The sequence below is a fragment of the Anser anser genome, assembly GCF_964211835.1.
Source record: "Anser anser genome assembly, chromosome: 12".
In the NCBI taxonomy this organism is placed as follows: domain Eukaryota; kingdom Metazoa; phylum Chordata; class Aves; order Anseriformes; family Anatidae; genus Anser; species Anser anser.
Genome location: NC_139733.1, coordinates 18434376 through 18462159, shown reverse-complemented (window position 1 = coordinate 18462159; position 27784 = coordinate 18434376). Strand labels below are relative to the sequence as shown.

Genomic DNA, 27784 nt, shown 5'->3' with positions numbered 1-27784 from the left:
ATTCATTTTACTATTAATTTTAATAGAATAATTACCTCTATAAAGAAGAAAGAAACTACTGTTAGCAGGTCAGATCCTCCCGTGGTGAAGATATGGTGATTTATGCTACTTTGATGAGGTTTGTAATCTTCATTTTTTTCTTCCTTTGAAAAGGAATTCAGTAATTGACTAGTTGCAAGACTTACACAGGAAATCTATGCTAAATTAAGCAAACTAAGAAGAAATGGTGGAGCAAAGAAATGCAAGTGCTTAATGGTAAAATTGACACGTGTATTTGAGTGTTTTGGTATGTGTGTGCCTGGTAGATGCATACACACATGTAAATACCCACAAGTGTCTGAACAGTTCCCAGTACCTTCCCAAGGCTATCTGGTAGGAGAAGCAGTTCTCATTATTGACACGCTTTGCTGAATTCATAATGTTATATGTCCCGATCCAGATCTGCAAAATGGCAAGTAGTTTGGGATGCCAACAAAATCCTTTCTGAGATCTTGAGAAGAGAGAAGGGTTTAGAATATGTTCTGTATAAATGACCTACAAAGTAAGGAACAGACAGCTATATCATCATCTCAAGAGCCCGAAGGGTTATGCAAATGACTTACAATTTTGCTCTTGCTTACCAGAAACTTTTGATAGAAATAGGTAGTAACCTACAGCTGTTGTAGTTAGCTTAGATGTTAAACCCCCACCCCAAGTTGCTACTCTCGCTTCCATTTTTGCCTCCTGCTTTCCCTGACATTTTCCTTTCCTTTTCTTTCATTTTCCTATCTAGGCTCCCAAGAGCGACTCTAGGTCTGCCTTTTCCATGGGCTGGTGTGGGAGGAGAGGAGAGCCAGCCACCAGAAGATGCTGGGCAGCCTCTGCTTTTGCTTCTTGTCTACCTGGCTCCAGCCACTGCAATTTGGGTACTTCAGGGTGCTGCATTATATCAAGATGAATTGCACAGAGAATTACTACTGAGATTAATTGAGTTTATGGCCCCATCCAGGAGTACATGCCCTCTTGTTGTGATTAAGAAAATCTGTTGCTTGAAACAGAAGTTAAAATACATGTCAATTTTATCAGTCAGCCGTGTTGTCATTGAAGATTTTTACCTCTTAAAAAAAAGAGTTTCAAGATAATTGTTTCTTTTCTCTCTGCCAAGGTTTCATATTCAACTATTTTATTTCAGGTTTCTGTTTAAATTGAAACTACTACAGCATTATATGCAAAAAGAAACCAATCTCAGAGGGGGAAAAAAGAAGAACCAAATATAGATTAAAAAGCTGCCTCTCCAAAGATTTTGAAATATGAGAAGCCTGGCTCTGCATGTAAGATTAATGGCAGCTACGTGTGTGATGAATAGTTCAGCTCAAATCAGGGGAAAGTTTTACCCTAAGTATCTGCTGTTCCGAATGTTGAAACCCTAATTTCATCCGGTCATACAGCAGGTGCACACGGCTCCCCTATTCTCCCAGACTGCACAATGAAGTGAACAAAGAGAAATAATACCTATGCTTATAATCAACCCACATCACTTCATGACAAAAAGGTAATTTCTCTTTCTGTATATCTTTTTCCTTATTTTTATATGTATTAATATATTGGCTTTGTTCGCTTCTTATTAAGAAACGTAGATACGACATTGGTGACAGATACTTGTCTCACATTGTGGCTTATGAATGGAGCTATTCTTGTACTTTAAATTATAATTTATTTTTTTTTTTGGAGAATGGACAAAATGAATATTCAGTCATTGTACATTCACGGGCTCAGTTCATGGCCAGGGAGCATCTGAGTCTTCAGTTCTGCACTGGGAGCTCCTGGGGAGACCTTCAAGCTCTGCCTTGCAGGGCCAGGGAAATGCAGAATGCCTTCTGCAAAGAAGTGTCTTCTTTAGTGGCTGCTGCAGGATTTTATATTTTAATATAAACGCATTAGTCAAACAGTGTCATCATTTGTTCATCTAAAAGCCTTGTAGAAATAGTCAAATTAGGACAGCTTTGCACCTGCCAATGCTTTGGTAGTAATGAGGAGGCTGATGGCACAGCAAAGTCAGCACATCTCTACACCACAGCAGTTTCCAATATCTTTTTATCACCACCTCTGCAAGGATTTCAAAGCACTTCCCAAGCTCTGCCTTGACATGGTAAAGTTCCACCAAGGTGAAAGCAAAAGTATATTCCCATCTCTGGACTGTTAGGGATTGTACAAGCTGCTCCAAAGGACATGGGCAGGAAGGGTATCAACTATCCTCTGTCTAGGAGAAATATTGTGTTATATTTGTGTCCTATTTGCTGGAGAGACAGATTAGGGGCAATCTTTCTGTGGGCAGTGGAATAAAAAGGCACTCATGAATTGTTTAGGAATGGTCATAACCTTTTATATAGCTATAAAAAAGGATTTTTTCAAGGCTAAAAAATGGGACCCAAGAGAGAGCTCTAAATGTTCACATGTACATTTATTATCACTGTTTGAAAGGAAATTGTCCAAAAGATAAAGAGTTACATAAACTTACTTTTAAAGTCATTGTGTTTGCTATTGCTTTCAAATGGAGAAAATTTGAGAAAACAAATCGTACATTTGTTAGTGCTCTTTGTTTTAAATTCTTAATTTAGAAAATCACTGAGGGCAAGTGACTTAGGTGGCCAATTATGGAATTTAGTTAACTCACTAAGTCCTCAGTCTGTGACAGTGGGGTCCTAAATACCTAGTTTAGGGTAAAGAGAGAATGGAACAGGCATTTTCTGCATCTTCATTAATATTTCCTAGTGTATTAAATACTCTGGGGCTTTCTTCAGCAGTCTGTCACACCCACAAATCCCCACCCATCTTTAGTGTGATTGCAAAGAGCCTCTTTCTACATACACCTGAGGTAACAATATAGAATGGAGGGAAACAACAACCTTGGCAATCACATAGCTGTGAAATGCAGTAGATATATACAATTTTTTTTTTTTCTACACCATTTTTCCCCTCTTTTTCAGGGCATTGAAAGAGTTGGGCAGTAGGAACACACCTTTGCAGCTTCATTTCCCTGGTAGGATCACAAAACGCCCCTCAGAAGCTGAAGCTTCCCTTTAGCTGACGCACGTAATCTCTGCCAGTAACAATATTTTGAGAAACTCCACCAGTGTGCCATTGAAAAATTCTTAAACTCTTTAGACTGAATAACAAGATGGAGTTGAAAAAGACTGATGTATACATTCAACACGTTCGGTTTGAAGAGTTATGCAAATAATGCATTCTTTACCTGAAACACTAACTGTGCTCTGACCTCTAAGAGCTGCACCCCCATTTTGGTCATAAGTAGAGTTACTGTCTTGTCTAGTTTCTTATATACTATCTGCATACAGGAAGACTGCGTTCCATATGTCTTGTCTGACCATTTCTGAGGAAAGCTAGTTGCAAGCAGTGGATAACTTTATAGGGACAAAAATTACACAAATATGATTTTGGATTTGGGGATCATGAGAAAAATTCACAGCTTCAATCCCGATCCTCCTGCAGACACCGTGGAGTATAGAGAGAACAGCAACAACTGCAGTTCCCAGCCTGACAGTGAATCTTCTATATTAGCAGATGGACTTCAGCCAAGGCTCTAAGCTATAAAACAAAGCACTCTAAAAATACCAAAACCTCACTGCCTTGATTCAACTAGCATGCGATGACTGCTAACACGCTTTACAATGTGCATGACAAACAAGGGTAGAATTAACATTAAATCCACCAGCATTTCATAATGCAGGACTTCTTCCTAACCAGAAATGCAATCTGTTATCCTGTTAATTTTGATTCTGTCTCTTTCTATCATCATCTTTTCAGTGGTGACTAGGTATGATTGAGAATTAGTTTGCTCCATTTGATCCTAATTCATTGGCATATCTGAGACTTTCTACCTTATCTGCCATTGCCGGTGTGTATACCTATTACAATCTATTGTTCACAAGGCTTCTGAGATGACAGCAAGCCAGAGGGGGAACTTCAACTGAACCAAACCATGCTTATCGACCTTACCATGAATGTCTTTTTAGCCACATCTCATTCCAGAGCAGTTGGGAGTCATTGCAAATACCTAAAAAAATCATGCCAAATTTTGTTCTGAGATAGGCTGCTGTATGGTGCAGGCAGATCCTTCCCTTTCAAGAGGCTCAGAAGAAGCCAGGGCAGCTTCAAAAGATGATCAGACAGAGCATCAAAACATCATCTCAACTGCCTCTCTTTGCTGCTTTTCCAGGGGGTAGTGTCAGCTGCTTCAGGTGTCTCCTCCAGAGGCTTCTTATGAAGCAAGTCAGGGGTGAAATTCTGCCCCAAAGCACAGCAAATCTCTGCTCTGTGGGGAGTACATATGTACTGAATCATTCCTGTAGGGTTTTTCAGTGTAGCAGGTAGTGGTGAAAGACTATCATGTGAGTTAGCTGTCCTTCATACCAGTTGATCATGAAAGAAGAAATTCAGCTATGTGCTAGTCTAGAAAAAAATGTCAAAGGGATATCAGAGAGATTAATCTGGTGCCTTGGAAACAGCACAATTTGGACAAGACTTGGTGATTCTCCTCAGTGACAAATGAGAGATTTTATCCTTTTCTTGGCAGAAGGGTGAACACAAAAAGAACTCCTCTCCACAGGAAATGGCGAATGCTATTATAATTGCTGACACCGTCCTGGCCAGAGATTCTCAATTAACACTATGTACAATTCCCATTTAGGTCACAGGCTTCTGCGTGAACGTGTACTTTGTGATTCAGTTCCCTAAGTATGCTGTAGGCACAACACCAACTCTTCTGTCTGCCTGCTCATAAGGTGAGGATGAGCGATGTAGGCACAATTTCTGAATGACCTGAAATTGGAGAATTTCAGCCTCTCCTGGAAGCTGGGACTAGGAGTCTTGCACAATTGCTGGCCTGTAAACACAGACCAACAAGTCATCCCTCTGCAGACGGAGTCCTGTTCACTGCACCAGGCCAATGGTGGTATAGTTTCAGCACCAAACTTTGCCTTCCCTTAGAAAATATATTCTTGGAAGCACAATAAAAGCCTCCTGATTGTTACAAGGAATTAATTTTCTTCTCCCCTGTGATGAATTCCCTGCTAACCAACATAATGTGACAAGGAATAATTGTCCAAAAGGTAAACTCATATTCAGCTCTTTTGATGATTTGGGAGGTTTTAAATTTGCACAGACAGCAAGTAGTATTTTTTTTTTTTTTCAAATATACTGGACTTGAATACAATCAAAGATGCTTATGGTAAAATACCCACTACCTACATTTCATAATGGAGAGAACTGTGGAGGGATGCAAGATAGGATATCAGAGCAAAGCTTGCTGGATGCATTGACTCTATTTTGGGCAACTCGCCACTCCCTGAAGATATTTGGTTTCCAGAGGGTGTACAGATCAGCTGTCTTAGAAAAGGGCAGACTTTCATAGAAATTTCAATTTGGTGATCCATCATTATGCACCACTTCATAAAAATCTCAAGTAGACTCTTCTCTACTCTAACTGCTATTTCTGCTGTAAAGCTGTGCAAAAAGGGCTGTGCTCATTTCTCGTCAAGAACCTGAATTGACACTCCTGGAAAACTCCTATTAGCTTGAAAGTGAATTGTCTAATGCCAAGATAAAGTTATAAATATGGAATAGCACAACTGGCACAGAACTGACACTATCGTAAAACATGAGGTATGCTTACCTAGGTCTACTTTATTCTACATATTCAGTAATATAGCTTCCAAGGCTCACCAAAGTTTGCAACAAACCCCTAAATTGCATTGGATGTCTATCCCACATTCAATGGCTTTTTCACGTCCCTGTGATTCTAGAGGGCATACAGCTTTGTCAGAAGGCTACCTGAAATACAGTGTTTTCTTTGCAGCATTTTATTGGCAAAAGAAAAAGTAATAGAGTGTTCAAAGAGGTGTAATATAGTAATAGCATTGAGGTATTGATTTATAAGGAACTGGTTTTAGATTACAGCAGGATAAGCAATACTTAAAAGTCAACAGCAAGTAAAAAGAAAAAAGCAACAACTAAGTATCTGAATTATTACCGGAGAGAGAAACGTGAGATGCAAGGAGCAACAAACTGAGCAGTAGGCTAGAGATCAGAACTAGGCTTATCATCAGCACAGGGAGTCCTAGAAAGGAGTGCGACATGTCAGTTTGACACCAGACCTTGGTGAAGGCAATTACATTAGTGTTTTTGCAGGCAGAAAAAAAAAATGGAAGAAGTGAGCAACTTGCCCAAATGAGCTAGTAGAAGATCTAAGAAGAAAAGTCGAGAACAAGGCTATGGTCTCCATTTCTACTGGCTGTGACATTGCAATTCCTCGGAAAAGGCAGCGACATTAAAAGCTACTGTTCTGGGAACAGCAGCCTGAATACACTCAATTTGGGCACGACTAGAACAGGAAAACAGGATGGAGAGGTCCTGGAGGGAGACGGCATTGCTGCTACACCAGCATAAGTGTAAAGACCAAAGAGACAGCTAAACTAAAACAGATTGCATCACTAAATCACACTTCTTTCTGGCAGGGATGAAGATTAATCAAGACAGAACTAAAAGTGAGTCTTTGATAAAATGCTTAAGTGGCCACACTTGAACTGCAAATTATTTGCATCAACTAGAGGATGAAACAGTAGTTTTCCATTATGCCGCAGGAAATAGCGGCTTGCTAAGTAAGTCTTAACTTTCCTCTGGCACCTATTGATTATATCCAATAGAAATTAAGAGTAGAAGGCAATTAAGTTCAAAATTTAATGGTGTTCTGCTCCTGTTAATTTACTGCCTGACCTGATCAATACGTTACATTGGATAACAATCTATTGCTGTGAGGCTTGGTTCCTCCACTGTCGCTTCCACTAAAATTATTATAATGACAAGCAACTAACTTGTAAACAAAACATAAATAAATAATAATAATAAAAAACAAAATAATTTAAAATGGGATTATTCACTGTAGTGGTGAAAAAACAGCTTAAAACTAAATTGACGTTTACAACTCAGAGCTTGGACTTTGACAAAAATATTAGATAAGCAACAACCTTAGCCTTGCATAACCCTCTCAAAATTGAAATCTCAAGCATGTTTTAAACAGCTCACACACAGAGCAATGTGAAACAACAACAACAAAACAACACAAAGCCAAACAAACAAACAAAAAAACCACAAACAACAAAACACCTTAATCTGGAGAGCAAAATTGAAGTGTGAAACTAAAGATCAATAGCAGTGAAAGAAACAGTATTGTGTTGTAGTTGTTCTTTCTGTACATAACGATTAAGGTCTCCAGGTGAATAACCATAGTGTAGACTTAATGCATAACAAGCTCTATCGAAAACCTAAAAGAAGTTCTGAGTTGATTGACATCTGAGGTTTGTGGACCTCTCTCCAAAACCCTGCAAGCACTTATTAATTCACCAACGCAATTTCCTAAAGAAAACAGGGGTGGGCTGGCATTTAGCACCTCCTTTTGTTCCCAAAGGTAGCATTTGAGGGGGTGCTCAGAGGCAGGGTGAGGGGCAGAGAAGCCTCCATCTGTCACTACCTTCCCTGCAGGGGCTGCTGGTTCCCACAGTGCCACACAATGTTGGGTGGCCTTGGTGACCACAGGGATGCTCCTGCAGTCCTGTCCTGCAGAGCTAAGCCCTGAAGCACACCACCCTGGAGCAAATGATGAGCAACAGTCCAGCAAGTGTCAAGCAATGGAGCTTTTCTTTGGAGAGAGATTTCCTTCCAGGAGCAGAATCATCAGTCATCTCTCTTTCTCTCCACGCGTGTGTCTATGTGCACACATGCATGCCTATGTAGCTGGCTGAATTTCATCACTTTTTTGCCAAAATTCAACATGTCAGCATAAAGTCAAAACAAAACATGATGAGGCTTTCTGAAAATATCGTCTTCTGTGATCGGCTGTATCCCTAGCAGCATTCACTGTGTAACCAGCACACCATTAATCACTATGAAACATTTTCATTTATTTTGACACCCTAGAAAAATTGGAAGGAAGAGTATTTTTGGATAGGAATGGAAAGCAGGCTGTAGGAATATTTTCTTTTGCCTTAGCATTTCCCAAAACTGAGCATAGAACAGGACCCTGTGGCTCTGCCCTTCCCTTACATTCCCCCATGCTAGATTTTATCTCATCCTTCAAAGAAACAGTAACAGTTATCTGAACAGTGCATGGCTTTAATATATTTAGATACTGCACAGTGACATTTGTTAGAAAGAAAAATAAATCCAAACGTTTGGGGTTATTTACTGTTTCAAGTATTACCTAACACAGCAGGCGTGTTCCCACTCTGCACCGTAACCTCTCTTCACTCCTGTGTTGCCCACAGCCCAATTTTTCTACTTCACAAAACCTGTGCTCCTGCCCTTGCAGGATGCCCGCCTTGTTCAGCGGCATAAACCAGTAGATTAGGGTCCCTTGTTAGATTTAGAAATACAAGCATAGCCCCCTTGGTCTTTGCAAAGCCTGGCAAGAACCTCTCAGCATCTACGGTGCTGTTTTCGTAGTGACAAAACAAACAAAAAATGCTGTAATAATTCCAGGCACCTGTCATTTTAGCTGAAAAATGTGGTAGGAAGCAGCAGCATCATCTACATTCTTTGATATACTGTACTATGCCACGAAGTGAGTGAATATAAGGGCAGACAATCAAAATATGTTGTACAAGCAGGACGCTACTCTTACATAGCTGATTTATATTCTGTGGAAAGCTACATTTAGTGATACCTAATATTTCATGAAAAGCTAGCAGAACAAGCTCACGATGCACATCCTGAGCACAGGGATACTGCAGTAAGCCTTGCCCATAACTCTGCTCAAAACCTGTGGACTCAGCAGAGCCAAGAAGGGCTCCGGCTGGCCCTTTTGCTTCTTCTGAGATCTGCCAGCACCACAGACGTTCCTGGCTACCCATTTCCTCCAGGTCCATGGCTACTAGACTGTTACATTTAGGAAAGTAAAAAAAAGTAAGAACATCAGTATAAAAATCCAGCAAAATGCAATTAGTACTTCCTCAAAATGGCATAGATGTCTACCAAAAACCATGTATTCATAACGGTGGTGAAGGTGCAGTGTAACAGGTCATTAAGATCCAGTTGGTTCTTACAGGATTTCTACAAAATCAAGAAAGCCTATGTATTACCTTGCATTTTTAGCACGAGCCAGTAAGAGAGATCAGCGTGTTTTATTTGCTTCTTATCTCACAGCATGTAAAGCAGAACCTAGCAAATGCTTCACAGTTAGCAATTTATTTGATTTAGGAATGTATTTTCTGTCCACAAACAATCTGCTCACTGAGCGTGTTCATTATTCTTTGGTTATTTTAGCGCTATTGGGTGAAAATTTTCAAAAAGGGGACAGTCTGCTCTCCAGCTACTGTGGTAGCATTTTGGGCATGCACTACTGAGAGTTTGTTAGCTGGGCTGAAATCCTCCCATCTAAACCATAGCCAATTTATTCCTGTAACATTGCTTCCTTACAGGTCATCTGTATGGATTAGACCTGAGACCTTGGGGATTCTTAAAAGCAAGAATTTCTACTGCTATTTCTATTGGTTTAATAGTAATCCAATAATAAGTAATTCTAATCTCCATTTTCTTTTTAAATGCCAGACTGTTTTTCTTTATAAATATAGAGAGGAAAGGGAAAAAAACCCTAATTAAAGAAGTTTAAATCAGCAGGGTAAAAGCTCCTTACTGGGTTTAATATATAAAGGCATTCACATGCAGGTATTTTCTGCACCAAATATGTTTATTTTAACTACTAGGTTGTAATATTATTAGCATTTCTGCCCCAGATTTCTATATTGCATCACATACAGAGCCAGGGTAGGTATTTCACACCACTTCTACTTGCCTTTCTGGGACCGGATTCCTCACCACTGAAGACCAGGAAAAGAAATTCACACTCAGCTCAGGCTGCTGGTGGTACAAGCAACTCACCAACCTCACACTTTGCCTTCAGCCTCCCCAGGCTCTACCGAGCCAGAAGAGCCCCCAGGTGGGAGGTGCCCACAGCTGCTCCCAGACCTGGTCCTATTGAACCTGGGCAGGAGGCTCCCATGCAGGGCTCACACCTCATCAGAGCGGCTGATTTGGGAAATGAGCGCAGGGCAGTGGGAGGCTGCCAACACTAACTTCCTAAAGGTTAATACTTACCACCACGGTTTGGCTGATATTTTCAAAGATGCCTAAAGGGAATGAATGCCTAGTCCCCATTAATTTTAATAGGAGCTGGGCAGACACAGTCCTTATAAGGCTCTGATTATTTCAGCCCATTACCGCTGGCGACGTAAGGTTTGGTGTTGCAGGAGGCCGATTACCTGCTGGGAGCACTGAAGCCAATGCAGCTCCCCTATTTTGGCTTGAAAACTGAATATGCAAAATGCATGAAGAGCGTGGCTACACCTACCGTAAATAATGAGTTTAAAATTTAAGTGGGTCACACAGAAAAGGTCTAACCCAAAGTTTGTTACAAATAATTGTTTGTGATTACTTCAGAAATGTACTGATTCAACACAAGGCACATGCGCAGTTGTTTTCACTGAAGACCTGTACATAAGGGTCACTACATTCAGAGTGTAAGCTTCTAATCTGTGTTGTCCATTTATTCTTTTTATTATGAAACTGTATGAGTTTTCAAAATGCTTTCAGTAGCAGGCAACGCTAAATCACAGATCTGGGTGGCATGTAATTACATTTAAATTTTAGGGATTTTGAATTCTCCCCTACTCATTTTATTTACCAATCCTGACTGTACACAACATATTTAGACCATATCCACTGTAATCACAGATAACTTCTGGTCATAGTTTTCATCCTGCTGTGTGTTAATGAGCAAGCTCAGCTGGGAAATCTGCAAACTCAAACCAATACTTTTTGTTAGGATCCTCATTTATGGGCACCAGGGATCATTTGAAGAATGCAAACCAGAGAGTAAGGCTGTTATTTACTTAATTCGTGTGTGCAAGTGCTGTTTTTCACAATGACCACATAGAACTTGCAAGCACTGTTTCAGAGGATTAGTAGAAATGGATTCTGCAATACTGCCTCATTATTGCTCATCCAGGGAAGTGCAGTTCTGCCATCACTGACAAACAGAATAGATTAAAAAAATCTAAGTCAATGCTTAACAATGGAAAATTAATCTGTTCCACTGCTCAAAGTGGTTTATCAGCATGGTATTGAAAATAAATGGATAAAAGAAAAGATATCAATGTTGGCCAACCAAACAATAAAAAATTACTGTATCAAATAAAGCCAAACTGTAAGTAAAGCCTTCAAAATGGGATGAAACTTTTCCATATATCTGCTTGGCAATTTTGTCCCCTTTTCTTTTACTGTGAAAGTCACAACATTGACAAAACAATTTTGTTTTCAAAGATTGCATTTCAAAAACCATCACACAAGCCCCCCCAGACTTCACCCTTTATTTGATATGAACTACAGCTGCCTGAAAACTGTTGGTTTTTTTTTTTTTTGTGTCAAAGTTAGTCGATTCTTGCTATATTAAAGAGAAAAGATATATGCAATTAGGTATCTAACAGATGAATGAATTCTTATGAGTCTGCTCTATGGCTCTTTTTCCTGAGTTCTATCTGTCTGTGATACATCCATTCTTCGCCAGTATGCCATGGTGGCTTTTATCAGACAATAATCTCTTTGCCTTTGTGGATATGGCAAAACACTCTGTAAGCCTCCCAAACTATCTGGCATTCCTACAAGGAAGCTGTTACCAACCTCCTCCAATAGTTAGAACTGTTCTTTTAATTTCCAACCTACATTTTACTATAGAGAGTTTATATCTATTAAATCCTCCATTGTTTTCTTTGCCTTTCCTGTTCTTGCTCCTTCATCCTTTGCTTCGATGCCCTGCAGCTCTTTTCTCTCAGCAGAGGCTGCCTGTTCTCCTGAGCAGCCCCAGCCTTTCTCTGCACCTGGGCCCCAAGACAATCCATCTCCTTTCTTGGAGCTGAGCACCCAGAACCACACATCCATCCCAGGAAAGGGCCATGTGACGGAGAAGCATTACACTTCTCCAGCTCCGCCACAAATTCCTCACCTGATTCCCTGCCTGACATTCGGATGAACCAAATTCATCACAATATACAGACAAACAAGAGAAATGAGTAGCACCAGTGCAATAATGAGGCCAGGCCTTTGCTACTAAGCTGAATCCCAGAGGAAACATAACCTGTCTGAAAGTGTTCAGATTTTCTCCTCTACTGCTTCATTCCTGTGCTCTTTGGTTCAAAGCACTGGTCACCCTCCTTTCCCATCTTGCTCTGAGCAACAGGTATCTGTATCCCCAGATAATGATCTCACCAATGTGATGTAAGTGTTCATTACACTAATGGGCTTTTATTTATGTACTTATCTATTTATTTATCAGGGACTACAGGTGCTCTTGTTTTAAAATGTGTTCATCCACTTAGCAATTTTCAAGAGGAGGGAAAGGAATTTTCAAAGGAAATAGGGTTAATTTGATATTTGCAAAACTACATTAAATACAATCATATTTGATGGTACTTTGCAGAGGGTTTTTAAGAAAAAGAAGAGGGCATTTTCTAATAATAAAGCCAATGTAGAGATATGTTTTCTACTCTCATTTGAGTTAATGCAAGATTTGCCATTGTGCTCAGTTAGGACAGTGTCATTTGCTTCTCAGTTTCATTGCAGAGTGATGGCTTGTGCTGATGTTTCACCTTGCTGTTTGTGAGTCCTGGGCACATTAGGAAGATAGATAAAAAAATACGTACTGACCATGCCCATGCATCTTGAAAACCCTGCTGTATGCTTGCTGCCTAGGAATTGTAATCAAAAGGAAATGATTACACAAGACCATGTATTATAAACAATCCATCTGCTTGCAGAATAGCTTTTATGTACTAATGACAGGACAGAATGCTTAAATCTGTGGAGTACAGCTCCTTTCCACACTGCTATCTTTTGCACAATAGTTTCAAAAGGGAGACAGCACTTTAAAATATTACTGAATTTTGCCATTCTGCATCAGCACTTGTGCTTGCTTAACCTTGAGCAGTTATTGCAGTAAACTGAGTGGTCTACAGAAACACTTAGCTACCAAAAAGGAATAATGCCTTCTTTGAGCCACCGGATTAGCAAACTGCTTTCTGACATGTAGGTATAGAGACCTGTTTCAAAATCTGCAGGGTATGTACATGCTGAATAATAGACTTCCTTGGCATAAAGGCTGAGATTTGAAATAAACTCCCTGCTTGCAGTGTACTTACTTGATCCTACATGTAAGGCAATTCTGCAATGTTAATGCATGAAAATCACTCAGAACCAGCTATGGGCAGACAGACTCCAAGAGGTTTGGGTCCTACAGCTACCTGGCTATGCTCTGAAAGAAGCAACAGGAAACACTTGCGTGATCAATTTTATGGATAATCAATTCTCTGAAATCAATTAAACACTTGTTAACTTGTCCACCTTTAGTTGCAGTGGCCGGATTAACTCATGTAGTTTAACATAATGGACAGTCCCGGGGCTAAATTAGTGACTCTCATTCGATCTCACTGAATGAATAAAAAGAATTAATGATTCGTATTCTTCTTACAAGGATCTGGTCATTGTCTCTTTAAAATTGCAGTGTGCAATAGCTTCGGGTTCTTGTTCCTTAATTTAAAGAGAGCACACTGCGTAGCAGGGTTTTCCATTTTTACTTAATCATCCATTTCTTTTGTGTTCAAATCCTAATCCTACAAAACACATTCAAGCCTCATGAACTAGCTCCTTGTTTATAGACACAAGGTAGCTGTGAAAGAAAAGACTTCATGCTCTGCAATACTCTGATCACGTATTTCTACACCACATTAGAGATGCCTGTAGACAAGCTGCATTTCATAGCCCTGGCGCACCGAAAATACAGTATCTGATGCAAAAAAGATGTGAGCCTGTGCAGAATTAGCCATTGAGCAATATGGCCCTTCCTGGCAAAGACAAATTATCAAGATTTGGTGCAAGGGGATATACTGCAGATGCTTACTCGACATCAATGTTTCTCTAATCTCCTCTTGGCCACTGTTTGGATGCCTGCTTGCTGCAAGTGGAACATCCCTCAGCATCACTGAAGATTTTGTTTTGGCCATATGTGCACAGACTTGCATAGAGGTGAGAGGGGGCTGTTGCCCTGTCCTGGGCTCATCCAGGCTGGCCCATGTAGAAGCCTATATGAAAAAGTTGCAAAAAGCCCTTCTCTCAGTTGTTCTCTGTGCTTGGCCAGGCAGCACACACAATTTTTCACTACCTGATCTCATGGGGCTCACCTGCATGGCCCTGCCTGTGGCTTTGCCCCCGTGAGAGAATTTTCTCTCATTTAGGCTCTTTTCCCACCCAGCTTGTGCTTCTTTTTCCCTATGGTGCCCGTGGCCCTCCATGCCTGAGCTCTCTGCCTCCAAAACCCCTCGCTGGGCTCTTTCCAGTGCTGTGATTAACACTTAATGCTACCTGGAAGAGGAGAAAACTCCCACTGCTTTTCCATTTAGCTTCTAGCTGGCTTATGAGAAGTATTTTAGAGAAATGTTATTTTCCTCTGTATGGAGGTGAAGTAATTATATGTTCCTGTGTGTCTTCACACTGCTACATGGCCGTGCTGGTCTCTAATTTCACCGTAAAGCTGCTGGTTGTACACCTTGGTTGGCTCTCCTCCCTCTGTGTCAGCACTGAGACCTGTCACCTGGAGCATGGAAAAACGACTGCCCCTCACGCAGATGCTGCCACGGCTGATGGCTTTTTTTCCCTCTTTAAAAAAAAAAAAAAAGAAAAAGAAAATGTTTTTCCTGTGGAAAAATTCATTGGGATTGAAGCGAGTGTTCTGCACTTCAGGGGTGGATTAGTCAGTTCTTCTCCGGGCTGGATATTAAAAAGTGTGGTTGCTTTGCTACGCGGGAAACCACAATGTCAATTGGAAAAGAAAGAAATATAAGACATAGGTAGGGAGATAAATTATAGCGGAGATGAAGATGTACTCACATAAGCCCCTAGTCAGATGATCTCATTAGCTGCACTGTCTTCACACCAGAAAGACGCAATCATCTGTCTGCTTCTCCCTGGTGCCCCGTGGAGGTTTGCAGGCAGCACAAACAATGCAGAAATGGGGAAGGCATAGCGCAGCGCCCTCACTACAGATTTTGGTTCTTATTGGCTCCAATTTGACCCTTGAATATCCTCCCGTAGCGTATGTCAACCACTGGGAACATATACCTACACTTCTGCACAGCACCGGGTGCTTTGGTGGGTCATCTGTGCCAGGATGACCCTACACAGTGTGCACAGGTATACAAAGCCATACAGACATGGATATATACACATATGGTTTGCACATATGCTTGTTCAGGGAGAAGTGTGCCCACTCTGCTCTCCCTGGATGCTCATTAGTGGGCTGGGCTCAGGAAACCAACAGGCTCCAACACTGGACTCAGCTCGGGGGCTGGCTGTAATTTCAGAGTGGTTGCAAGGGCGCTTCAAGAAGACATGTTTCGGAACAAAAACAAAGTCTGAAAATATTCCAGTAGAAAGTTAGGCTTCTCTCTCTCTTTAATAGTACATGTGATATGATTTTTTTTTTTTTAGCTTACTAAATGGGTGTCAGTAGGGAACAGATACATTTTTTTCCTCTTTACAAATGAAGTCATCTGAATTCACCAAATCAGAAAATACGAGTCTCCTGCTCAGTTCCAGTGGTGCTGCAGAAGGACAGGGCTATAGATTTTCCCAGGAGTGTGAAATAATTCACCAAGCCTGCTCGTTATTCATACAGACAGTGCATTAATAATATGGGACCCTGAGATCTCCTCTTATCTAGGCTGAAGCACAGCTAGAGGGATGAGAAGCTGACTCCTTCAGTTGCAAAAAACATCTTTTTCCCCTTCTTTCTTCAAGAAATAAGAATTGATTGAAAGTATTTTCACAGAGTGGAAAAAAAAAAGCTTTTTGGTGATACCACCTAACGTACACATAAGATAAATAGAAAGCTATTGGCCTTGTGATGGTGAACTGTTTTCACTTGATGTAAGTGCTGATAGATACAGGATTATATCTAACAAAGTCTTTGCTAAGGAGCTGACCCAAAGTCAATGGAAGTCTTTCATTTGACTCTGCAGGGCTTGAATCTGGCTTCCACTCCAAGGAGAGCTAAAGAGTTTCCGAACATCCCATGCCTTTCTTGTCCGGTGTAAGCTGGGGCAGCAGGAGCACCACAGGAGGATGCGCAGGCTGAGAGCCTGCTCAAGTCCCCTCAAGGGGATGAGCTGCACCTCTGCTTCTACAGGAGCACAGTGCTTTTTAATTATGAATGCTCACTCCACAGTCGGCATCTTATCCATAATTTAAAAATAAAATAAATTAGCTCTTGTCAACAGTGTGGCTGCAATTACCGCCTGCCCAAGCAGTGACCTACCAGCCACGACCTTTTCATTTGCAGGCCCTGGGTGACAGCAAGGAGGGCAAATGCCAGCAAAAGGAGCAAGTGCTGATGAAAGCTGTCCTCTCCCTGCTCCCACTATTGCACAGGGGAAAAATAACTTGCAGTACTATCAGTAGCATGTCTGGAGAGTTGTGTGGTGCTGGCCCAGAGATGTACTAAAAGTCACGGTGCTCCCAAGAGTCATTAGGACTTGTGTTCAGTTTGTTAGCACTGTCCAGACAAAGTCTGATGTAAAATCACAGGGCTGTGTGTTGGCTAGTGATGGATAATCCTCAAACTAATAGAAATCTGAAGTATGTACATGCATGTGAATATTTCATATATTACGGAATGATTTGAAACTTGATGTGATCCAAAGCCAGTCTGGCAGAATGGGAAATATTGGATTCATTTCATTTTATTGTTCTGTATCAGTGAGTGATTTCCCTTTTCCCTGATGCATGGCTCATATAAAACAGGCCAGCAGCAGGCATGGAGAGTTAGCACACTAGTCCTGCTGCCTGAGAGCTAACAGTTCAAATCCTGTATCTGCTGACAACATAGACTGGGATCATCTCAGACCTTAGCAGAGACGTTTCTTATGGGAATAATTTATAGGGAGAGATAATGCACAGCACTAGGAAAAGTTTCAGTAACACCTTCCTTCTTTCTCATTGGCTTTGACCAGTGTTAAAAACGCCACATTTCCTAAAATCCTTGGCAACATACACAACCTGTATGATGGTTCCTTCTTGAACAATTTCAAAAGCCAGTGCATGTGCTTTTTTGTTATTCCATACCCCACGGTCCAATCAATTTCACAGATAATTGTATAAGAAATACTGAGATTGCCTCTGAAAGAGCTTGAAAGGGACTGGAAGAAGACTGAAGAGAAGAAATTCAAGCACTACAGAAATGTGTGTCTGAGAGCATCATTACCCATACCACAGTAAACTTCAGTATAGATGAACAAATATGTATTATTCAAAGTTCTTGAAGAACACATGGGAATAGCCACCTACTGACTGCACAGAATGGCCCAATACCACTGTAAATGATATGGCACCATGCACATTATTCACTGTGTAAAAGTGATGGTATTAAGATTATAAATATCTTGTATTATTATTACATTTTTTAGATCAATCGTATAAAATATTAGAGTTGAGAAATTATTACTAGAGCTTTTCCGTTAACAGTGACTAGGAATCCCAGGGGTTTACTTGGCCTCCACTCCCATTTTCTTCACACTTGCTCTTTGTGACCAGGCCCATTTACTGATCTCCTGGAAGGAATGTGTGCAGCCACTGCAAAGTGTGGTAGAAAGCAGAGGTACACCTAGAAAGAGGATGGGAGACTTCCAAACAGGAGAATTTTCAATGAGAGTGTAGAAAACATGGTGACTCCTGTGTATGCTCAAGCATCCATGTTGGGTATACTGAGTACCGAAATGAACTGTTTCCAAAAGAAAAAAACACCCACCAACAACAAAAAAGAAAAAGTGGCCATGAGACTGTTTTCCTAATGGAAGCAACTGAAGAAAACTGCAAGTCATGTGTAGACAGCCCATAAAGAATTAAAAAAAACCACCACCACCACCACCACCAAAAAACTACAAGAACAACAACAACAAAACCTACCAAAAAGACTAAAGTGTACTAATCAATTCACGGCTGCAACTTGCTCATTGTTGCTCTCTAGTCCAAACAGCCAGCTTTATTCACACCGCAGAAGAAAATCTTAATCCATTCGGAAAGGTGACTTCAATTTTTAATGAAGATTAGATCAATGAAGAATGAGGGGTGGACATTACAGTCCTGACCCAAATATGACAGTGTCAGTCTAACCTTTACATTTGATATTGTCATAACAAAGTTATTTTAAAGTCTGCCTGAAGTTATCAAACCCCATACGATGCCAAGTTCTAGCAGAACCACCAAACCTCAAGCAGCCTGCAGCCATGTATTTTAAGAAAGTGTCCTGGGTTGTAACAAAGCAAAATCAAAATAAAAACAACTTTTTGTTGATCTTTTCTGAATGCAAATCCTTCACTGAATAAACATTTATGTATTTTAAGAATATGCTGAGTGTACCTAGAAAAGCTTCAAACAGTGATTTTAAAGGCATTTAAAAGCCACATTTTTTCATTGGGGTTTGCCTGTGTTCAGTGCTCTGCATACCAAGAAGGAAGATAGTGCAGAAACAAAAAACTCAGCAGAAATGATGAACAAGATAAAGAATCCCTCCATGTTACTCATGAACAATGGAGAAAAATCTTGGCCCCACTTAGTGTAAAAGATGTACTGGTAAAGGTGAAAAAAATTATTGAGAAAGACAAATATCTATTAAAAAGGGATAAATACCTGATTTTTTCTTTTTTCTTTTTCATTTTAGCAGATTCTTTTAGTGTTATGTGGAAAGATAGAAGATTCACTTATTAAGGAAAATAACTAGAAGCTGTTGCCTAATCTTTATGCATGGAGATGAACAGAATTTCTAAAGGATATGGGTTAGACACCTAACAGGGTCATCAGTATGTGCCCACTGACACCTGAGTGCCCTCGTAAACCCACAGAGACCATTGCAGGAGGAGGAAAATTCATGGGTTTCTGAAATTAGGAAGACAAGCTGTTTGTATGTAAAGTGAAGGAGGGTATGAATTCAGAAGTATAGCTAAGAAAACCATGCAGAAATAGAGTGTCACACTAAGGATCTGCAGTAACAGCCAAGTGAGAGAGAGCATGTCCATCAAAGCACAGCTTTAAAGGGATCTGCATGGTGGTCTGAGCTGCAAACTCAAGTCCTGGGTGGCCACGGCCATCAGGGACGATGGGCAGGACATTAGAGCACGGGTTTGCTCTGATAGCTTCAGCCAGCCAGCACACAGGCTATGTCCACCAGCACTGTTAATACTCAGCTGCACAGGTCCCACGTGCTCCATAGGCAGAGGGCTGGGGAGCTTCTGGACATGCTTGGCACTGCTTTTTACATGCCATCCCCCCCCCCCCCCCCCCCACACAAATGGGACAATTCCATGCTGCTGCAACAGAAACTGAGTGAATCCATCTGGGACTTGCTCTAGAGAGGTATTTGGGCAAATGGAGAAAATAATAACAGACATGACAGAGAGCTGAGCAGACTAATGCCCATGGTATATGCTGCTGCCAAGTGACACACAAGATAAATTGGAAGAGGGAAGGGAGCATTCAAAACAACCCTAAAAATAAAAAATAATAAAAAAAATACTGGAGCAGTGAAGGGAATCATGAAAGTAAATGTGCAACAGAAGAGGCGATGAGAAATAAGAGGCTGGCTTCTCTGTTTCATGGCAAGATTTGGCTTTTGTTTTGCTCTCACTGTTACTACACAATTCAGACAGATTTTAGGACAATATCTACTGAATCACAGAACAAACAGCAAAGAATAATTTAGAAATTCAGAGGCTGCCTTGGCCTGGTCCCATTCTATCTTTTTTAATATGAGGCCCCAGAGGAACAGTTTGCGGGGCTTGGCAGGAAGCACTTCGTGGGGACAGACAGGAACTTGCTGTCCCCTTCCTGCCATGCGCATGGCCTGGCTTTCAGGGGGATGGCTACATTTAGGAGTCTTATGTACTACGATGGTGTGCTATCCACAATGAGATTTCACAATAACAGACAAAAGGGCCATTTGTCACCCCCGATACTTACTGAAAAGGTTACAGTGACCACGGCATATAATTGTATTCTCCTTCCTACACAGCCCAGCTGTGTCCTGGAGCAGTAGCTAGTAGGAGTGCAGGGAATGCTGTCCCTCCTCTGTGACATGAACTCAAACTGTCAAAGCATCGGCCTTGATGAGGTGTTTTCTGATGCAATTGGACTGGGAAGCATCAAGAACTTGATTCTGATCCCATTAAGTCACAATTTGGCCAATGGTACAAATAGGGCTAGGCCGAGGTTCATTTTTATTTTATTTTATTTTATTTTATTTTATTTTATTTTATTTTATTTTATTTTATTTTATTTTATTTTATTTTATTTTATTTTATTTTATTTTATTTTATTTTATACACACAACTAAACAGCTATCAGGTGGAGATGGCTCAAGGCAGTCATCAACCACAGATGGGAGGAGACTGCTGACACGGTATCTCCCAGTCTCTGTCACCTCAGAGGTGGTTGGCATGTTTGGCTGTGAGTATACTGCTGTAACCTGAACATCCCTGATGTATTTTTAAAGTATTGGACCCAAACAAGCTTTCTTAATCACAGATTGTGGCTTGAAATCATAGGCAATGTAAAATGCACCATGGTTAAAAGGTCTTAATCCTTTCACTAATGTAGGTAAAGAAGGTAAAAAGTTGCAGATGACATTTTAAAATGTCCTGTGCAAAAGAGACAGCAAATCCCAAACCTTTATGTGAGTTAAAGTATTGACATCCACAAGTCTCCCATGGGAAGTTTCAGGAGTTTTGCATTAGCAAGGACAGAAGAGCCAAATAGGTCAAAACTTTGACTTAAAACAGGTCAGTATGTCAAAAGTCACAAAGCAAAGTCTGGGATAAAACAAAGGTGAAAGAAAATGTCCATTCTATTAATTTTTACAAGCAGCATATTGGGCTTTTGAACTGTTCACCAGCCATCCACAAAAGAAGCTATAGTCTGACTACAACAACTAAACTTGAAAGGGGAAGACATTCCTTTGTAGTTCACGTTTTCAGGCTTTGAAGTCACTGTGAGTCTTACCAGTGACTTCAATGGGACTAGCTTTGCACTTTTATATTAGTCATTGTTTTATCCTTACTCCTTTCAAAATTCCAGACAAAAATGTTTCTTTTTATTGTAATCCTGACAGAGCAATTAGGCACCGGTCCACACCTGCACCCGACTTTTTTTCTTAACATAGCAGGAGCTCCTGTCCTCTGAACAGAATTATGAGATCTGAATTAATGGTGTCTGCTCTATCCGGTGCCTCTGTTTCTCATGACCTGCCAAAGAACATGAAACTCTTCAAGGCTTGTACGGTTGATCTTTGGTTAAGATCCGCTGTAGGTTTCACTTATGGTTTTATGAGTGCGCTCAACAGAAATATATATATATATTTTAATTGGGTTAACTAAGCAGTAAAAAAATGACAGAATGTGGATTAAAGTGCAGTCATTCACAGGTCCATTCATAGCACATTTTTAGTCATGAATTCAGAAGCAGAATAGCATTCCCGGCGTAACAAGCTTTAAATGACTGCCTCATAACTTAAAATTCTGAAAGTATTTTTGAAATTATGCAACATTTTCTTTCAGTCTTTAAAATATAAGCCAAATACATACTCACCACGGATACTTGCTGAGAAAACATTAGGTTCTCATCTCTTAAAAGCACTCCCTGTTTTTCATCTTAGTACTGAATGTGCAAGCCTCCAAGCTTTGTCTATAAGGTCTTCCTGTCCTCAACACCCAACAATTCTCCTGTCTCACTTTGGGCACCAAACATTTACCATAAAGAGCAGCGAGGAACTTTTAAAAAAAAAAAAAAGTTTCACAAAGCTGCTGCACAAAGGGATTCCTCAACACCCAGTGGCTTGTTTGGGAAGGGGAACTGATGGCACCACTTACTCCCTGTCAATTCGTAATCAATTCATATTGTGCTAAGCACATCCAAGCCACAGCTGGCTCCCCCTTGCTGCCTGGTTTCACCTTGCAGGGGTGGCAGGGGAGCCCCAGAGAGGAAGACACCTGGTTGAGCTAGACCTGGGGTGCAGCATTGAATCCCAAATACAAGTAACCTGGTGTTCTTGCTACAGCAAAAAAATCCCTGTGACTGACAAGATTCAACACCAGTGAGTTCAAAAGACAGAGTTTTTTTCCTAGCTTTCTGTAATGTTCATTACAGAATAAGACCACGGCATTTATTTATTTATTTATTTTGCCACTGACTTTTCAAATGGCTAATTAAATCAAAATGAATGGCTGTTGCCCTTTGAAATATTTATGGATCAAAACTAATGTGGCACCGGGAGGCTTCTTGAAGTGATACATGGGATAATTTCATCTAATTATTTATTGAGGGCTCAATCCTGACACAGAATCTGTTATACTGATCTGAGTGGCTGCGCTGAGTGCTATACTCATATTTTTGAGAGTAAATCTTGACGTGATCCATGTGCATAGTACCATGTGCTATAGTAGCAGGCAAGGTGGTTCAAATACATGCTTGTGCTCATAGCTTTCCTGTTTCATTAAACAAGACAACACAACAAAATTCCTGTGCATACTCTATAGACTTAAAGCTGCTTACTGGTTGGTACAGGTACAGACACATATATACAGGAGGAGCTACTTGCCATCAACACATGAAGGTCTGTTTCTTGTAGTCCCAGCCACTTTCCCAGGTAGACAGGAGCATTTTACTGTTTGTGATCTTTCCTCAATTCGATTCTTATTACAGCATCTGTGTGCTGCTATAACTTCACACGTTCCTCCTTCTGGCAGGAAAAAAAAAAAAAAAAAAAAAAAAAAGGAAAGAGAGAGAATATTGACACTCTGATTAGGAAGAATAGCAGTGGCTAATCAAAGCACCTGGGCATGCTACTGTCTCTGCACAGTTTCTGTGCAGCTGGGATTACAACATTATTTCTCCCATTATGTGTGAGCAGGCATGTGCTGCTATACTTCAGTTGTAATAGAAAATGCAGATAAATATCCCTCTAGAGCAGATATTGTTTGCTTGTCATATATTAGAAGCTTCTCTGACATCAGTAAATTTTTGGCGTAAAAAAAATGGAGTATGCCACAAATATAGGTAACATGATGCTTATGTTGAATGCATAAGTGCAATAACTTTTGGCTGATTTTATACTTGTATTATTGGAAGCCCTTTCCCCCAAATATTCTCTCGTACAAGGACAGGGGTTAAGGGAATACATCTAAAAATAACCTTTTTCTCTAAATATTTGATTCTATGCCAGTATTCATCCTTTAGTGGATGGCAATCAGCCTCTCCAAATCACTGCATGGTGCAACAGCCTTTCTATTTCCTACCCCACGCATAAAACTGGAAGTTTTAAGGCAGAAAACATTCCCTTTGTGTACAAGGTCACCAGGCTTAATTAGTCTTCTCCCTCATTATCCTTTACAAACATTTGCAATGGTTTTGTTGGGAGGAGAACACAAAGGAGTGATAGACAGAGAGGTGGTGCCTTAGGGTTTATGAATACCTGGTATTTGTGGCATATGCTATGACAGAAATGAAGTGTCACGTGTACTATTCCCATTCACCTCAGCAGTGTAGTGAGAGAAGATGAGACACCACAGTGGGCTAATACACTGCCCAGTAATTTGCTGATTCCTTAGTTCAAATTCTATTTAGCTCATGATCGCCAAGCATTTAATAGCACCAGTCTGTTCCCCACAGATATTTGGCTACTTTATGAAATTGCAGCATAAATTTGGCAGGACTTGTTTAAACTTAGTAGAAAACATCACACAGAGCATACTAAAGAGCAGGATAAGTACAAAGGTTTCCTAGAAAAGCATTATTATTTTATGTCACTATGACATACTAAATCTACATTGCCTTTACTATAGCATAAAGAGCATTATTCCTATCTTTGGCATTCACTCTTCTTTTTGAAACAGCTTTGAGAGCTTCTGAGCACTTCTGCAACCCTGCAGGCAGGTAGGAAAATAAGCAGTGTGGAGACGCTGGTCCACATCTGGCTGTGAACAAGGATTTCAGAAGAGGTCGAGGAATCCAGTGGCCTCTCTCCACACAGGAGCGAGTCCCGTTACTTGGTGACTCTAGGAATGTGGTATATCTGTAGTGAAGTGCTGGGGTAGATAGGCAGGGCGGGGAGGAATCTCCTTTGACTGCATGTTGTCAAGGCAAAGCAACAGTAACTTCTGCTAGGCCGAGGCAGAAGAGAGGAAATGCTGGGACTGGAAGGCTGACCAGATAGCCTCTAGGTGCAGTCCGAAGGTTATGTTGGAGACATGATCAATCTCTTTTTAGAGACCCTTGTGGCCTGTGATCCACTCAGTCAGTCACTCTGGATCAAACATCCTCTTCCTCCTGACCAACTTAATGACAGGAGGCAGACAGTGACAAGGCAGGCTTTTTGTCTTCTGAGAGAGCCTCACAGCCAGGGCACCACCGATGGTGCTGTGAGCTGAGGAAAATGTTTTCCTCCTACCTTTTCACCTGCCTAAGCTCTCATCTGTACCATAAAACCCAGTAATGCATACAGTAAATCTGTAATGGTCGTGTTGAGGCCGCTTTTTCTTTCTTGACTTTCAGGGCCTTGGAAGGCCTTGAAAAGGCCATCCAGGCCATCCAGGCAGGTATTGCCTGGCAAAATGCCATCCAGGCAGGTCTTGCCATGAAATAGGAATGGCGTTTTGCTTTAAAGCGTACTCCCAATATTAAGTTGCATGACAACTACCATTGAAGAGATACTCCACAATGTGTGGAAATGTTTTATATTATTAAGTTTTCAAATCACTGGCCTTCCAGGGTGAGTCAGTGAATCAAAGCTGGTGAATATCCATTAAGGTAAATGAGCTTAGGTTGCATGGTCACGAGGTTAAGAACCGATGCATCCGCAAGCTTGAGACAAGACTGACTGCAGTAAATATTCAACTCATCTGGAGAGAAATGCTGCTTCATGTATTACTTATTAGGTGCATTTGGCCTGCTGACACAGGTTTTTTGAAAGCCAATAGGTACCACAGAAGAGAGATCCCAACAATTCAGAAAGCTGTCATCTGACAAAAGGTCTTTTAATTGTCTCTCAGGAGTAAGAGGAATTGTGACAATCAACTCAGCCCCAAATGCCTTTGTTTTTCTATGAAGTAATTTTTCACTTAAATTCCCTGTTCCCCCATCCAAATCATATTGAAAGCAATAAAAAGATTCTCGTTGGTTTGATTCATCTTGTGGTCATGTCCTAAGAGAAGAGAGATTTGTGATTTTATTGATAGAAAACTCGACAATAAAGATAATGTACACAGTAATAAGTATTTCTAATTTTAGACTACATATACTGTGCGGTAAATATCTGTGAATAAGCTAAATGCTTCATTTTCTCTATTAATTTCCTGTATGAGTAGTAATAACCACATGAGCTAGTCTTGCTCATTTGGTTATCTGTTCAAAATAATGGGTTGTAGTTGATGAGCTTTATAAAACCTTTAATTCTTATGTGGAAACTCAAGTTGTGGCAGCAATAAAGAATTTAACTCAAAATGTATAGATGCTTAGGAGCATCAAAACATAACAAAACTATAAAAGCAATAAAAAAAAACTCCTTTTGTGACCACTAGATAGTTAAGTACATTAACTGAAGCTTTAAACTGTGCTGACTGTAGCTGTAATGAAAATAATAATCACAATAATAAAAAGACCCTTCACAGTGCTGACACAGAAGAAAAAATCCATCTCACATGGAGAAAGTTATGCGTGTTACACACCCAGCTTTCCAGGAAAATTTGTTATGTAGGATCAGATTTTTCCATTAAAACTCATTTTACCTATTAACCATCACTGGACAGCATTACATGCACTGAATTTTGTTGTAATATATTTTAACAACGTTGCACATACATGTTACAGTTTTTAAAAGCCACACGCAAAATAGAAATAGATAATAATGCTCAGATAAATACAAATGGAAACAGTGAGACTGCTAAAAAAATAAATAAATAAAAAAGCACACTCCTGATTACAGTATTTATTGAACCATATATACAACAAATATACTGAAGATACTTATCCCCCATAAATTTGAAGAGAGCTCAAGGCCTTGTTGGCTTTGATTTTGAATGCAACTTATTTCTGATGGTTAAATAATCCCCACCAGTAGGAAGGTTGATTTTGCAGAGCAGGAAAATATGGTATGGAGCTTCAGAAATTTTTGCCACGGCCTGACATTGGAAAGCATCAGTGTACATAGTTAAACATTATTTGATTTTGTATTTCCCACACATTGTCTAGAAAACAGATCACTATATCCACAATATTGCTAGTTCTAAAGATTATGAAATGTGTTTTCCCACACTTTCTGTTTCTCAGATGGAGATATAAGCAGGAGCATAGCTGGAAATATTTTCCTTGAGCAAAAGAAAACAAATATTTTTTTTTCCTTACTTCCATTTGTCTAGTTGCTCTAGCTTCTCAGGTTTAATATCGCAGATTAATTCTACTGAAACCAGTCCATGGGAGATGTAAGACAGAAGTAGCAACCTCACACATTGCCAAGAGGTGAATTGTTAATAAAACTACTACACAGACTTTCTTAGCCTTTAACAGTGCACAGACAACATTTTGGACTTCCATGCTGCAGAGCACAAAGATTGGGTAGTGCAGGTGCATTATGACATTTGTTCTTTCTTGATGCTGTTTGCCGTTTTGGTGTTAATATTACGTGTGTCAACTTTTAGTTACCAGGAAAAGAAAAAAAATACCCAAAAGGCATTGTTCACAGGAAGCATTGCATTTGGACAATGTGTACATTTTGTTTACCTGCCTAGAGCTTGATATTGCTTACTAAAGATATCCTCACCCAAGGAGTAAATTTTATTGAAACAACACCGGTGTCTGGTCAAAAATGACATCTCCAATTCTGCTGGGTAAATGTGGATTTCAGGCCTTAGGACACCTTTTGAAATCTGGAAACTGGAATATCTCCCCTTTTAGTTGCCATTATCCTTATGGAAAGGAGAAAAGATCCCAAGTAACATAATCAGTCATTGTCCTATCAGTTGTCATTATCAGATCTCTTACAAATCACTGAAGCCGGCAATATGTACAAGGTAATATTATACATAAAGATATATTTCATAGGTGTAACAGGTTGTTTTAAAAAAGAGAGGAAGAAATACTCAAAGACATTTTGTCGGGTATATCAGAGTTGACCTGGATGGTAGACCAAATATATATACATGTATGTATATAATATGTATATAATGGTAAATTATATACATATAATATATACTATACATATATATTATATAAATACATATATATTTACAGATATATATGTATTTATAAGTTTATGGACTTTTAAAAAACATGGATTATTGACTCAAAACTGTAGCAGCTCCCTTGGAGCCATTCCCATCTGTCATAAATTAATACTTAGGGACTTAAATAAAAATATGAATTATTAACCTGATAGGCTGAGTGCAGAAAAAGTTTGAATCCTTGTCACAAACAATAGAAAAGGGTTATTTTTTTAACAGTTTATGGTCTACTGAGCTAATATGGCTTCTGGCTTTGTTTCTACAATAACAGACTCATCCAACTCATAGAATTCAACAGAGGATTTGCCACCAACTTTAGAAGGAGAGGAAAGCACCCTAAAATCCTCTAAGTAAGAGTGTTCTGAATGTCT

General features: G+C 40.0%; 1 protein-coding gene and 1 long non-coding RNA gene across 5 annotated transcripts in view; one reads left to right on the top strand and one right to left on the bottom strand.

Annotated features, from left to right (window-relative positions):
• The window catches only part of TAFA1 (TAFA chemokine like family member 1), a 225306-nt gene that overhangs the window by 23478 nt on the left and 174044 nt on the right, over positions 1-27784 (bottom strand). For all 3 annotated transcript variants that reach the window (XR_014571553.1, XM_083795727.1, XM_083795729.1), the window contains one exon: positions 22739-22879. Coding sequence is in view for 2 of the 3 variants with exons in the window: in XM_083795727.1 (XP_083651853.1) it covers positions 22739-22879 (141 nt within the window). In the remaining variant the exon portion in view is untranslated. The remainder of the gene's footprint in view (positions 1-22738; positions 22880-27784) is intronic.
• On the top strand, positions 24-7327 carry LOC310880229. Of its 2 annotated transcripts, XR_014571557.1 has the most exons (4): positions 24-118; positions 773-905; positions 1172-1531; positions 2967-7327. It is a non-coding gene; the product is annotated as an uncharacterized lncRNA (long non-coding RNA). The 2 variants fall into 2 exon arrangements; XR_014571558.1 differs by having other exon boundaries at positions 1172-7327.